Source organism: Ylistrum balloti, unplaced genomic scaffold (assembly GCF_031769215.1).
Source record: "Ylistrum balloti isolate Yb309-2 unplaced genomic scaffold, AGI_CSIRO_Ybal_v1 Utg370038, whole genome shotgun sequence".
Classification (NCBI taxonomy): domain Eukaryota; kingdom Metazoa; phylum Mollusca; class Bivalvia; order Pectinida; family Pectinidae; genus Ylistrum; species Ylistrum balloti.
Window position 1 is genome coordinate 1,713,028 of NW_026782097.1, and position 13,490 is coordinate 1,726,517.

Genomic DNA, 13,490 nt, shown 5'->3' on the forward strand with positions numbered 1-13,490 from the left:
AGACATAAGTATATAGCATCGTATAACATGACGTCACTGTGTACAGGTCTGAGGAAATAGAAGCACAGACTTGTAATTTGTTAGCCAACAGTACTATCTTTTCCAAATGAATGTCAAAAGTAAATAACTAAATAACATGGTTTATATAATACTGTATTTTACTGTAGCGAGGAATGTTAAGTGTGGAGTACGATTCTGGTAGAGTTATTATGCTTGTTTAAATGGACATTTCATGCAACTAGTCACTCCTTCTACCATTAATAAATCGGATTGTTACTGTATTTGGTGAAGCAGACGAGATATCTGATAATGCTGGGAAATATAAAAATCAAGGTCATTTCTATATATATATATAACAGATATTGTCGAGTCCATATGACCTACTCCATTATATGTAGTGGCCACTCTAGCAAGATATTTTGTCCGCGTAATTATGGAAATGAGTATCAGATGTTTCTGAACCATTGATAGGGGTCAACGATAAAGCTCCATAACCGAGAAAATGATAAGAGTATTGTGATGGGAAACATATGTATTCCAGGACATGTTTCTCTTTCATATAAATGTAAATACACCGAACCATGTGTTCTTTAATGTGAACATACCAGAATGGTTTGTTCTTCATATTTCAGGTTTCTGTCCTGTTAAACTAACAAGTCGTTTACAACCACGGCTTTGCGTAACTTGGATATGTTTTATCTTTTACTCTGACGGCACTGTCCCAAAACTCTTAAGACTAGAGCCCAGTCAATTGTTTCGAGAACTGCAATTTCTGTCTAAATGGAGCAATAGGATATAACGCCATTCGGCTTTGTGATTTTCACTACCAAATTCCACTGTTATCTGTCCTACATCTATTCGAAAAGATTCCACATCGTTTGTAAATTTGAATCCGTTAGTCCGCTTGGGAGATATGAATGTTAGGTAATTACCGTTCGTACTTTGCTTTGCTGAGATTTCATATCAAACTACTAGTCGCGAGATTTAGGAATAGCCGTTCCAAAGAATAAATGAATAATAACGGATTGTAGTCGAATGGGAGATTTCTTTCATTATTAAACGAAACATGTGTTTGAAAATATTTGAACTGCGATGCAAAAAATATGATGTAGACCACAATATCCAAGTGAACGCGATATCCGCCTTCTTTCTTCAACGATTCATATAAAATCTGTATGAAGGAAAGTCGAGGAAGGATGAGCAGTGTTTTTGATTTCTACCAGTAATATACACACGTTATCTTGATCAGCACATACTGTGGCATATACTCCCACACAAAAGTCGCTAGCGAGTACATCTTTTATCAAATCTCACATTCGATGTTACGATCGTGTTTTAGAAATTGTCGCATGATGTAGTGTTGCGGTTAGCTATACACCTAACGCCATGTTGTGCGTCTTCTCTCTGACGTATTTATAGATGGATGTCTTCGGCGTATGGTTAGACACCCCGTTTGATGGACATGCCGATCAAACTTTCACTAAACTTGTCATAATGAGGCGATTAAATGTGTTTTTCATGGTGCCCCAGCTAACCTCGCTGAGACAAGCTTATCCGCCTTTTGTGAAGCACCTTCGATCATCGTAGTTATTATTTGAGATCAGGACGGAGTGCGTCGTTGAGAGCAACGGAACATTACACAAAACACCAGGCAACGACAGCGCGTATCAAAACTATTTAGATTAGTGTTTTTTTTTTTAAGTCAAGCGAGGCTAGAACATTGACAAGTGTTTGTAGTTATAAACCGTTTGTTAAAAGTATAAAACTATTACTAATACACTCTTGTTTGTATTTGATGACTGAAACACTTTATACAACAAAACACATGAAACTTCTTATCCATTCAACAATCTACTTTGACATCAGTTCGCTCAGGTTTAAAGTAGTAACACTCGATATTTGTGGCGTGCCTGGCCAGCCTGCGAGCTTACGGTGGGGAGTATTAGTGTTGCCGAGAATACGCTGGGATGACGATCAGAAGCTCGGACCGACCGGACAACCACCGTCGTTCCTACATCAGAGCCTGTGTATTCCGTACAGCTTTCACTAAGCCATCCATCTATAATCTGATAGTGTAAATGTGATGAAGCGCGGTAGAATATCAATTAACTTCTTAGGTTCGTGTTAACGTAATTGAACCATCACCTCAGCATTTCGGAACCTCGTCAAATCGGACAAAATTGGATCAACTTACTTATAGAAAATGTTGTTTTTCTTGTGTAATCATTATGTCATGTCATGAACTTGATAAATTATACGTGAACTTCTGTTTTAATTGAAGTTGTTCAGTTTTGGACTCTAGTTAAAAAGTAATGTTTAATGTGGACTCTCTATACAATCTACTGCAGGACTTAAAGAAGATCATTTCTTGATTTTGGACACACGACTTTTACCGTAAATATATACATTTATTGTACATTTGGACCTTGTTAGGCAGCCTGATAATAGGACAGTTTCGGAGGAGGACACTTCCTGTGCGTCAGCTCCGGATGTAAACATGTTTCTATGCCAACTTTCCGGTAGCTACAGCAAGTTACCCGTTCTGTTCTTTATTTGTTTAGCCCTGTGTACGGAATGCTTACCCGACGAGCAAAGATTGGTGGGAAAACTCTTTAACAAACTGACTTATGACAACAGCGTCCGTCCCGTGTTCAACTCGTCCGAGAATGTTGTTGTCGGTTTCGGCTTCAGTCTCATACAGATCATGGACATGGTAAGTAGTAATAATTGTTTTGTATATATTTTAATTTGGACTTTATCTGTGTTGATTTCAGGAGTAATCGTAATTGTGTTTTAATGTTCGGTATACATTGTGTACACTGACTGCGTTGTGTTTGTTTCCGAAGCAGTATTTAGTACCTATGAGGCTGGTATTTCCGTGATTTTCAGACGCCATTTATATCCGTTTTTCGTTCACGTCGGAAGCTGTATATTGTGTTTTTGGAAATAAAACACGGGTGTTGTATTTGGGTTTATATATGTACTAAAAGTTATTTCAGTGCTGGGAATAGTAACAGTCTTGTATTGGCGTGTTTTGTGTCTTTCATGCCATGGTTTATCGGAAATGCTGACTTATAAATGGTATTGTTTCAAAGCGATTTTTTTATATAAGTGTTAACGTGTAAATTTTAGACTTCAACATAAATTGTGCCTAATCATATTTATTGATAGGAAGTTGTAATATAGAAAACCAAATCATTATAATTGTGTTTAAAAATAAACCCCCAATGTAATTGTGTGTATGTTAAAAGATTATTGAAGCTTTGTGTATTTTGGAGGTGACTATATCTGTGTGTATCTTACAGGTTATTGAAGTTTTGTGTATTTTGGAAGTGACTATATGTGTGTGTATCTTAAAGGTTATTGAAGTTATGTGTATTTTGGAAGTGACTATATTTGTGTGTGTCCTAAAGGTTAATTGAGTTTTGTGTATTTTGGAAGTGACTATATATGTGTGTATCTTAAAGGTTATTGAAGGGTGTCTTAATGTTGTCATGTCTGTTCCTCTTCTACGTTTGTGAACATTATCTCCAAATTGATATTTTGGTCTTTGTGTGTAATGGTGTGATATTGTCTGTCTAATTAAGAAGAGTTGTAATTGATAATTTGAGGACATTTTTGAATTTCATATTACATACAAGCTGCAATATCAAGTAAATGTTAGGATCTTCGCTAGTATCAAGGTTTTATCTTTGCTTAGTCAACTTATAACCTCCTGAAGTAATTACCGCATTTGTGCAGTAATGCGCCGAATTTACGTCATAAGATACGTGTAAAGTTGCTTAAATAACACTCTGAACAATTGAATTTCATTCAAATAATAACCTGTCACATCAGAGGTGCAAGGAATTTCTCTTTAAAGTTAAAATGTATCACAATAAAATGAAACTACGTGTGCATTTGAAGCATGTTTATATATATATATATATCTAACAATTTGATTTTAGAGTTTTAGATTAAGCATATATACCCAATGACGCACAGTGTGTATTTTTATATTGTAACACCATCTGGAAACAAAGGCGTGTTCATTACCATAAAACAGCTATTGATCGCATTCCCTGGTTACTTTCTCTTCCACTTAAACAAAATAGAACAATGTGCGTAAATTTTAAAGGATCACGTGAGGGTAGTTTAACATGGGTAGTCTAAGTTTTCAGTGTGTAAGTAAACGTAAACGATATCATCACGTTACCATATTTATTGTCTTCCAACATATGATGAAACCATAAACGACAATTAGCAAGCCAGATGTGCACCTTAACGTTTTTGTTAACTGTTTCTGTGCGTGATCGAAAAGCACATTCAAATTTATTATTCTGAAGTATATACACTTAACGTGCAAACCTTTTCTTCGATATCTTGGCTGTAGAAACCTGATTTTATTGAACAGGTCATAGAATAAACTTTGAATTAAATATGTATTGACTTTTGTAAATCCTCTATATCATTCGGTAACACTCAATGGAGTTTAGAATTTAGAAACCAAATTAATTCTCGGTCATTGAACACACGCGAGATATATCATCCCAAGATATGTCATCCTCATCTTTCCAAGCTATATCACAGGTCTGGTCTGTTGCAAAAACATTTCATGTAATTTCACGTAACTTGTATCTATATGCAGGAATGAAATTCGCAAGTTTGAATAATTCAGATTCAACACGTGAAATAAATATAATGATAAAAAAGTAGACATGGAAATTTGTTTTATCATGAATTCTTTCTGTTTTTTGGCCTTTGGTCTGTATACCATATTTCATACACTCGCTGTTGGAGAAGTTACATGTAGATGGTGCAGTATGCAGTATGCAAAGCTCAACAGCCGCAGGGGCATGTGCTGAAGGACACTAGACCATGTCTGCACTGCACGAACCAGCACAGCTAGAAGAGAATATTCACCGAACCTAAAAATGAAATAACTTAAAATGGAATTTAATTTTAAAATCTTTCAGTTACGTTCATGCAGGGAATTCAACGCAGGTATTAAACTAATAAAAGCAACACGAATGTGACATCATTAGTACAGCCATTATACATAGGAAAATTCCCAACCGTCTTTTTACTGCAGAGAGAGATATTTGGGAGAGAACGCCAACATCAAACACTGTCATTACTTCAACACGAGAAAGAAAAGAAAAAATATTAATGTTTTCTTCGACAACTACTTCTATTACCAGTACCGTTATCAAACAGAGAGGACAGTATTTGAGAACCTTCGTTTGCAAGTTACAAAACATCACTGCCATAACATGTACATTTATTATTGTACAACAACGGCAAATGTTTATGTCGTTGGGCGGCGATACTAAATTGTCACAGGAAGCTTCAGTCGGAGTGTCAAGACAATCAAAGTATGGAAGTCGATCATCTTTATGTATCAAGTTAATAATTGTAACTGGAATCATACTGTCGCTACTTCTCTGATCCCTCTTTTAACTGCATACAGAGAAATTCGTACAAGAAATACTAACATTACTACAAGAAAAGAAAAGAAAATGATAACGTTTTCAACTATGCGACTGCTACTTCTCTTATCACTGCCAAAGACAGATGACAAGAACGCCGACCTTCTCAACATCGCTTTTAAAACTGAAAGCGATAGTGTTTGGTTTCTTCTACACCAAAAGAGAAGGATGAACTTCATCAATACTATAACCACTACATGTTTGAAAAGAGTACATAATGTGAAAACGTCATCAATGAGAGATGTGTACGAGACTTCATAAATGTTCATTGAAATACGGCAAGAGAAAGACGTACAGGGACTTTTTCAACACTTCCTCTATTGTAGCAAGAAAAAGATATACCAATAGAAACATACTCCTTCAAGCAGAAACAAACAAAATATTTGGAATGTCTTTTCCTACAGAATGGTATATGATTTTGTAGTGTGGTATTTATACTATCCTAGAATGAAACAAGTCTTATGTACCTAAGAGAAACGGACTATCAGAAATGAAATTTGTTGTTTGATTTGAGATTGATAAAATGAAACAATGAACATTTCAGATTACCGAACCATTTGCAAGCGTATGAAATGTAAAATTAAGTAAGAACTGTAAATTTAGGAAGCAATCGTGATAATGTTATTGTTCTAGACTGATATAAAAGCGATTCCGAAATGATGCATTTGGGACTAAGCATCTTTTAAGCAAGGACCATCTTCAGCACATCACTGCCCTGATTAGTGTTATTACATTTGGTTTATATATTCCTTTCCTTTACGCGGGTATCGTCATCTTGTTGTTGTGACATACATATAGCTTTATATGACCTTTGGGTAATGACGACGAAAGATTGCTATTTTAACTACCAACATTACAACGATTTCATAGCAGGTGGATATTTCAGTGTCTTAGACACTTGTGTTTTCATGCAAGGACAATGAGCGTTATCACAGACTACTTGTGTCAATCATGAATACGATTTCATTCTCGAAAAATATTTTATTTGAAAGTCTGTAGATGTTGAAATAACATTATTTCATGAATATGTTCCATGAAACAACACTATTTAAAGAAGATGTTCCATGAAAAAACACTATTTCATGACGAAGTTCCATTATGCAGCAATATTTCATGAAGATGTTCCACGAAACAACACTATTTAATGAAGATATTCCATGAAAAAACACTTTTTCATGAAGATGACTTTGTTTTGTCAAAATCTGATCAAAGGAAAGATCTATATAGGAAACGTTCAAAATTTGAAAGGGCATATCAATGTCGTGCAAGGTCAGCTTCCTCTTTTTCAGAAAACAGTTTGCTTAATTCAGGTAGTTAGAGATAACATAAGAAGAGTCCACACGAACACGAATTATATTGAATGTAATCAGATACGTGGACTTTCATATGGCGAAAGTACACGCATGAAATTTGGTTGAAATGTTGATGATCAGGTGATCAACATACAAATTGTAACATGTCTACACCAACCCATGTTCTCTTTCAGCATTGTTATTGAACTCGTGAGTAAATCGATAGATATTAAAAAAATCACTGTTGTAAATCATCGACATTAATGTAAATAAAGATTAATGTAAGCAATTGATATGAGAAACATCTGTTCAGGGGTTATTGAAGCCTTCAAAATCTACCTAGACTACACCTCCTCTCAGACGTCTTCACGTCATCGCATTGTGTCTAAATACAATATACATAATATGATTTTGGACATATTGTCACCGGATGTTTTAATTAACACAATTATTTTCTACTGCTCATAAAAACATGTATATTTACTTTGTTTTGGTCACGGGTTGTTTCGACATGTTCCTTTATTACCGTGTTCAAGGTCAAATTATCCTGATATGCTGTAGCGAATCTACACACAATTACTATGAATGCGACTGCCGACATCATCTATGAATATTTGATTGAGCTGAAATTCAATTGATTACATTTTAGATTTACATTTAAACAAAAGAAATTGAGTCATGATGACATAAAGGCTATAAAGAGGAAATATATACCCTCTTCTAGATATAATGGATATATTTACTCTACACACTCATATCTTATGTTACATATTGTACATTTATGGGACGATTAATGTGATAGTCTATGGGTTATCGATAAATACAGACTTTTGAAGGATTGAAATTGAGGAAGACTACTGAGAGGTTTCATAATCAGCAACAGGATCTCTTTGGAAACATTTTTAGTTCTACTATCCAAAGTTAAATATGTTTGGTCCTGTAAAATCAGTTTGATAACTTCCTTGTTAAATTTGTGGTTCTTATTTGAGGAAATGGCATTGTTTACTTAGAATTACAAAATGTACAATTTTTACAGCAAGTGTCATCAATAAAGTAGAAAATGCTTATCCAAAACACCTTTTTCCATTACATTTTAAGGATATTTATGTATCATTTAGTTATTTTATTCGTCGAATTGTAGTTTGAACTAGAGTTGATTTGATATGTCATTATTTTCTAGTGTTGTATAAACGTGTATAAAAAGCTTCTTGCACGAAACAAGTAATACCCCCCCCCCCAAAAAAAAAAAAAAAAAAAAAAAATCGTAGGCATATTTTATTTTGTATATTCAAGAAAAACTTGTGATAACGTCGATCAGTCGGATTACACTCTATGTGTTAATGTAACGATACATTAAGGTCTGGGGAAAGTGAGAGTGATTATGGTAAACTACAGTTCTTCAGACTGATTGAAAGGTACAAGGATAACAAGAACAAGTGTTCTGGGAGAGTAAGCGTCTTCTGCTTCATAGACGACATCCTGCTATGTAAATCTTGGTCAATTCAAGTAGGTAATATCATGTTATCAAATGGGAACAACGTATTTATCAACGTAGCCAACAGCCATACCAACTGTCACCAAACACGTCCAGTCCCAAACTGCACAGTTAACCGAACACCTCTCAATAAGATCATCATGACGATCGCAAAGCGTCATCACTATTTTTTCATCATCTTGCATATGTAAAATCTAAAACCCAATATCAAAGGCTGGGGACGCAGGGACGCCTCCATCCAGAATGTAGATCATACTTCAATATCTTCTCAAAGCTGCTTTGTGCCTTCGCGGTTGCTTCAGGACGGGCATCGTTGATCTTTTCTCGTTGCATTGAAGCATTTACGTCTTTTCTCGCTTTTCGAGAGACTACATTTTTTGTCGTCTCAAAACAATTTACGTATTCCCTAACACTTCCAAAATAAGTAAGCTTATCGTCAGTTTTAGTCATGCTATCAATTCTCTTTAAGTATTTGGGAAAATGAAGCCTATTCTACCAAATTGGCGTTAGAAAGTTGAATAATTTGTATCAAAGTGCATAATGCAATTATTTTAATATGAGATTACAATGCTTTTATCAGTTACATAACACCTGTGCAATACATGCACATTTGTTACTGTACAACAAAGGCAAAATTCTCTGTCGTCGGGCGGCGATACTAAATTGTCACAGCAAGCTTTAGACTGAGTGGCAAGACTATTAGAGTATGGAAGTCGATCATCTTTATGTGTTAAGTTAGTAATTGTCGTTTGAAAACACTGTTTTAACTTCTTTAAACAGTGTTCAAAATTACCTTAATAATTACTAACTTCGTTATGGAGTTAGCCACTGTTATTTAATGTTCAAAACAATATACGATAATTTTCCACCACTGTGAGTTCCAGTTTTATGACCCCGGCAAATTGTTACTGTCATAAACAAGAAAATGATTGACATTTGCTTCAATATTGCCTCCATACAGTTATAGAAATATTAGTGTGAAATGAATACAAAAGTAGGGATAGTTCGGTCCGGTGTTACACATTAGGACAGTAAAATATTCAGGCTGCATTAGACTGAGAAAAAGTCCAATTTTAATTTCAGACTTAAATGTGTTTAAATCATATTAATACAATACCTGTCTAATTACACTAGTAGGCGACAGTGAGGCAGTGAAACAGGCTATTACTACAGGACTGTCAGCGTGTGATAAAACTCTCCCTAGACAGGTATGATCGATGTTGCTGCCGTATCATTTGTCGTTGTAATGTTTAACAAATAAGGACTGTTTATGGACGATACGGGCATTAACAAATATGATATAATCATAATCTCGAAGTACATCATTTCGGATATTTCCTTACAGATCCGTAATTTTACATTACCGGGCCACTATAAATAATCTCACCTGGCTATAATTATTACAAATTGTGTTGTGCGAAGAATATCGCATTGATTTATTAGTCGGTTTACTCTTTAACTGTAAAGAATCCCATGATTCAATATTAATCTTCTAATTTGTCTTCTAATAATTCATAAAAAAAATATGTAAAGATCGATAACTTTGACGTCTGCGCGGAAGTTTATGTCGATCATAGGACTTGTTGGTTCACTACAATACACTCAATTTTCGATCGATCCTCAGACTTCTGGTTCCACAATGATACACACAGGTACATGTTTATCATTAACATTTTGAAATAAATCCTTGTGAATAAAGGCACAATCATCATCAAAATTCTCAAAATGTGTTGATCTGTCTAGGAGCCGGACTAATGGATGTTTTACAGCATGAAGGTGTGGCTTGTTGTATCACGTGATGAATGTTATTTAGAGGACAACATCCTACACGGAGCCAACATTAGGGACAATCAGATAACTACTGGAACATATTAACCCGACATTACCATTCAATAATTGGTCAAATTGCGTAATGTCTGAATTCTTGCTTCATCACTGATTACAATGATTATGATAGGTTTTTGATTAATGAGACAGGAAGACTATTATTATTGCCAAAATAGTGTAATCTTAAAAGAAGATACAGGAAATTGCAAAGATAATCTTTGCAAGCTTCGCTCAGTTTGGCTGTCTGAAGATTTAAAGTATGTGCCAGCCCTGTTCAGTAATGTTTATTGTGTGGCCCAGCTCCGCTCAGCCAAGAGTTTTAGAGTGCTTGCCAACACCTTCGGCCTGGAGCCTGGGGCGTTTAAAATATCCTCCGTAAGGAATGTTGCTACAAGAGAATTTGCCAATAATCAAATGAATGAATTTAGATTTTATAATAAAACAGTGTATTTACCGACAATTTAAGGGTATATTACTTTCTTTCTCACCTTAGAGGACAAGTATTCACTCTGTTAAGATATTTCATCTGTCTTATTGACATTTATGACTGAAATAAATACCACAAATTATTCAGATAAGTGACAGAAAATTCGATGAAAGGTATCAGGAGAGATTCAGAACATATTTCAAAGCAGAACTAAGGTTTCAACTCAAAGATGTTTGCAGTCCTATAAATTGTTATCCAGCGGTTAGGTGTTGTATTCAGTAACCGTGCGAAATCGAATTTTCGAAATAGGTCTGACAACTCTTACGTACTCTTGTCTAAAAGCTATCTAATACTACATGTGTAAGCAGTACTTAGTCGTTAGAGAGATACGTCTGTTTTCTACATCATATAATCAAATGTTTACTGTGTAGCTGTCAAAATGCTCCCAATAATGTGGTATGTTCCTCATACAATTCAACTTCAATCTGTTAGCGTTTCAAATAAGATTACTAACGCCCATTATGACATAGATAACTTCCATTAGGTAGTTTCAACTATAACCAAGTCTTCTTTGCAGATACTTTTTAACTCTAGGTTTAAATGAATAAAAGATGTACACATTTTTCGGATTTATGCATTTCCTACCTAGTTGATCCATGAATTTCAATTATGATTTACAGTTTTTCTTGTTAAATGTTTAACATTCTTATAATGTTAAGGCGTTATCTAGATGTGCTGGAGGAATAATAATTTAACAAATGTTATTATCTTCATCTACCTGTAGCATTGTGAAATTCGAAAAATACCTACGTAATTAATTGGTGTAGCAGGTATATACAAAGTGATCTGTGAACAAGTGCCCTTAACACATTCACTGACTACTGAACTATATAACACCAGCACATTAAATCGACAGATTCTTCTTGTTTTACTTCTACTTAAAGATATGGTCCAACTGTGCATATAGTATCTGATTATTCAAAATGTTAAGTTACAAGAGCTTTCCATGAAGGGTCATAATTTTCGTGAAACCTCGTCTGTTAATTGGAATATTCATTTCGAGATATTTCAGTTGACTCCTATGCCAGAGAATGGGTAAAACGAGAACACGCTGCGTTGGATTCACATTCTGAGTGGGTTAACTCCATTAGGTCCTTCATTCGTAAAAGAATTGGTAGCTTGAAATCTAAAATAAATACAATACACAGCTCAATGCACGTTAAGATTTACATGTCAGGAATGCTACTGTGTCTGTAGATAAGGCGCCACAATATATTATACAGTGAAAAGAATAAATAATGACTAATCATGCTTTGGTATTACTATCATTTAAATTACCTATTAATGATAATGATATATTTGATTTCTAAATTCCATAAGAATCAATATAAATAATATTTTATTGTTGACTCGTCTTGCTGTTCAACCAAACCTTTGTCAAAACTTCTAGCTTCTATTGCTGGCACTATCAAATCTAGGTTACAGTCTTATTGTAAGGCTGTTTACTCAAAAAGGGGAATAAATAGTATCAAATAACACCAAAGAGTATTTTACCACCAATTCTCAACATGCTCTTCTCAAACCTTCTGCAAAAATATTTGATTTTTCTACTCCGTTCACCATCATACAACATCCTCATATGAATGAGCATTTTCTTCCTCTTGCTATGAGAGCTTTCTTCTCCAAGAAAGGTGAACGGCGGTATGAATATATGGTTGTGAACTATACCGAAGCGTATTTTGTGAAAAATACGTCAATATCATAAAAGAGATATATGGAAGACAAAATCATGATAAAAGTCAAGTTACTGGTTGACAGCATCTTTGTCGATTTGGGTAGTAATATCTTCAGACTATTGTAATACCTTTTTATTTTTGTATCAAGCTGCATTTATCGAAGACCTCATTAAACAGGTTTTAAAGATCTTGCAAAGTCGTTAAATTTCTTGATGATCTAGTTCTTGTTTTAACGAGAAATTTGTTGACCACGTCCATCGTATATAACCACCAGAATTGGAAATCTTCGACATCAGTCGCTTGTCTCAATCTTTTCCTACAACGTAACCAACTTGGGCATGATTGATACTCTTGATGCTCTTAAATTGCCTTATGGTTCCGTTGATGTTTGCCTTGTTCTCATTTGAGAACTTGACATTTCTTACCTGGATAAAATAAGATTTACCTGGCGGGTGTCATCTTTGAAGCATAGGACGCTTCCATGATAATGTTAATGTCTATTACGATACTACTTAGTTAATGACATTTTTATTGTCAATCAAACTTCATTTTCGTCTTATTCTTTTATGTATGAACTGAATTGAATTGAATATCTTTATTTCCTCCAACATGTGAAGGTTGATTCAACAAAATATGTTTGTAGAGAATATGAAACAACTATGTACAAGAAATGGTTTGGCCGTTAGCCAGTAAACTATTACAATGGAATTATTGTTAAAGAGAGAAGTGTGAATTCACACTCCAGCCAAATACAGGACTACAGTTTTCATTTTGTTTATTGTATTTGTAGACTTAGTCATAAGTGAAGTCCAGTGATCGAAGCTAATTTCCGATGCCATAGTTTCTCCTCCAAGTATAAAATGTATAAATCTGTCTTCAAAATTTAGAGTACTGATGCTCTGAATAACCGGAAGTACATTAACTATTGTTGTTGTGAGCCTCTTTCATCAAGATATATCCGAAAATATATTAATAAAGGTTTCACAATACCACCAACATTTTGTTCACAAGAACCGCAGATGCCATCGGTAAGACACCAAGTTTAACAAGAAACCCGATTTCTTTGCACATGTTCGGTGTTTCCTGGCTCAGGAACCATAGTTTATGCGGAGCGGTGCTAGGATGGATATTCTGAAAACGAATTAGATCAGTCCGTGTCAATATGCGCTCTTTCAAGTTACATTTAGAAGTTCTTGTTATTACATCCTTCACTATATATTTCCAGGCGGTTTTGCTAGGGGAATA

General features: G+C 34.7%; 1 protein-coding gene across 1 annotated transcript in view; it reads left to right on the plus strand.

Annotated features, from left to right (window-relative positions):
- Window positions 1-1,967: 1,967 nt before the first annotated feature.
- LOC132548963 (neuronal acetylcholine receptor subunit alpha-10-like) overlaps window positions 1,968-13,490 on the plus strand; it is a 39,252-nt gene continuing 27,729 nt past the window's right edge. The window contains exons 1-2 of the mRNA XM_060212865.1: window positions 1,968-2,074; window positions 2,434-2,713. Of these exons, the coding sequence (XP_060068848.1) occupies window positions 1,968-2,074; window positions 2,434-2,713 (387 nt within the window). The remainder of the gene's footprint in view (window positions 2,075-2,433; window positions 2,714-13,490) is intronic.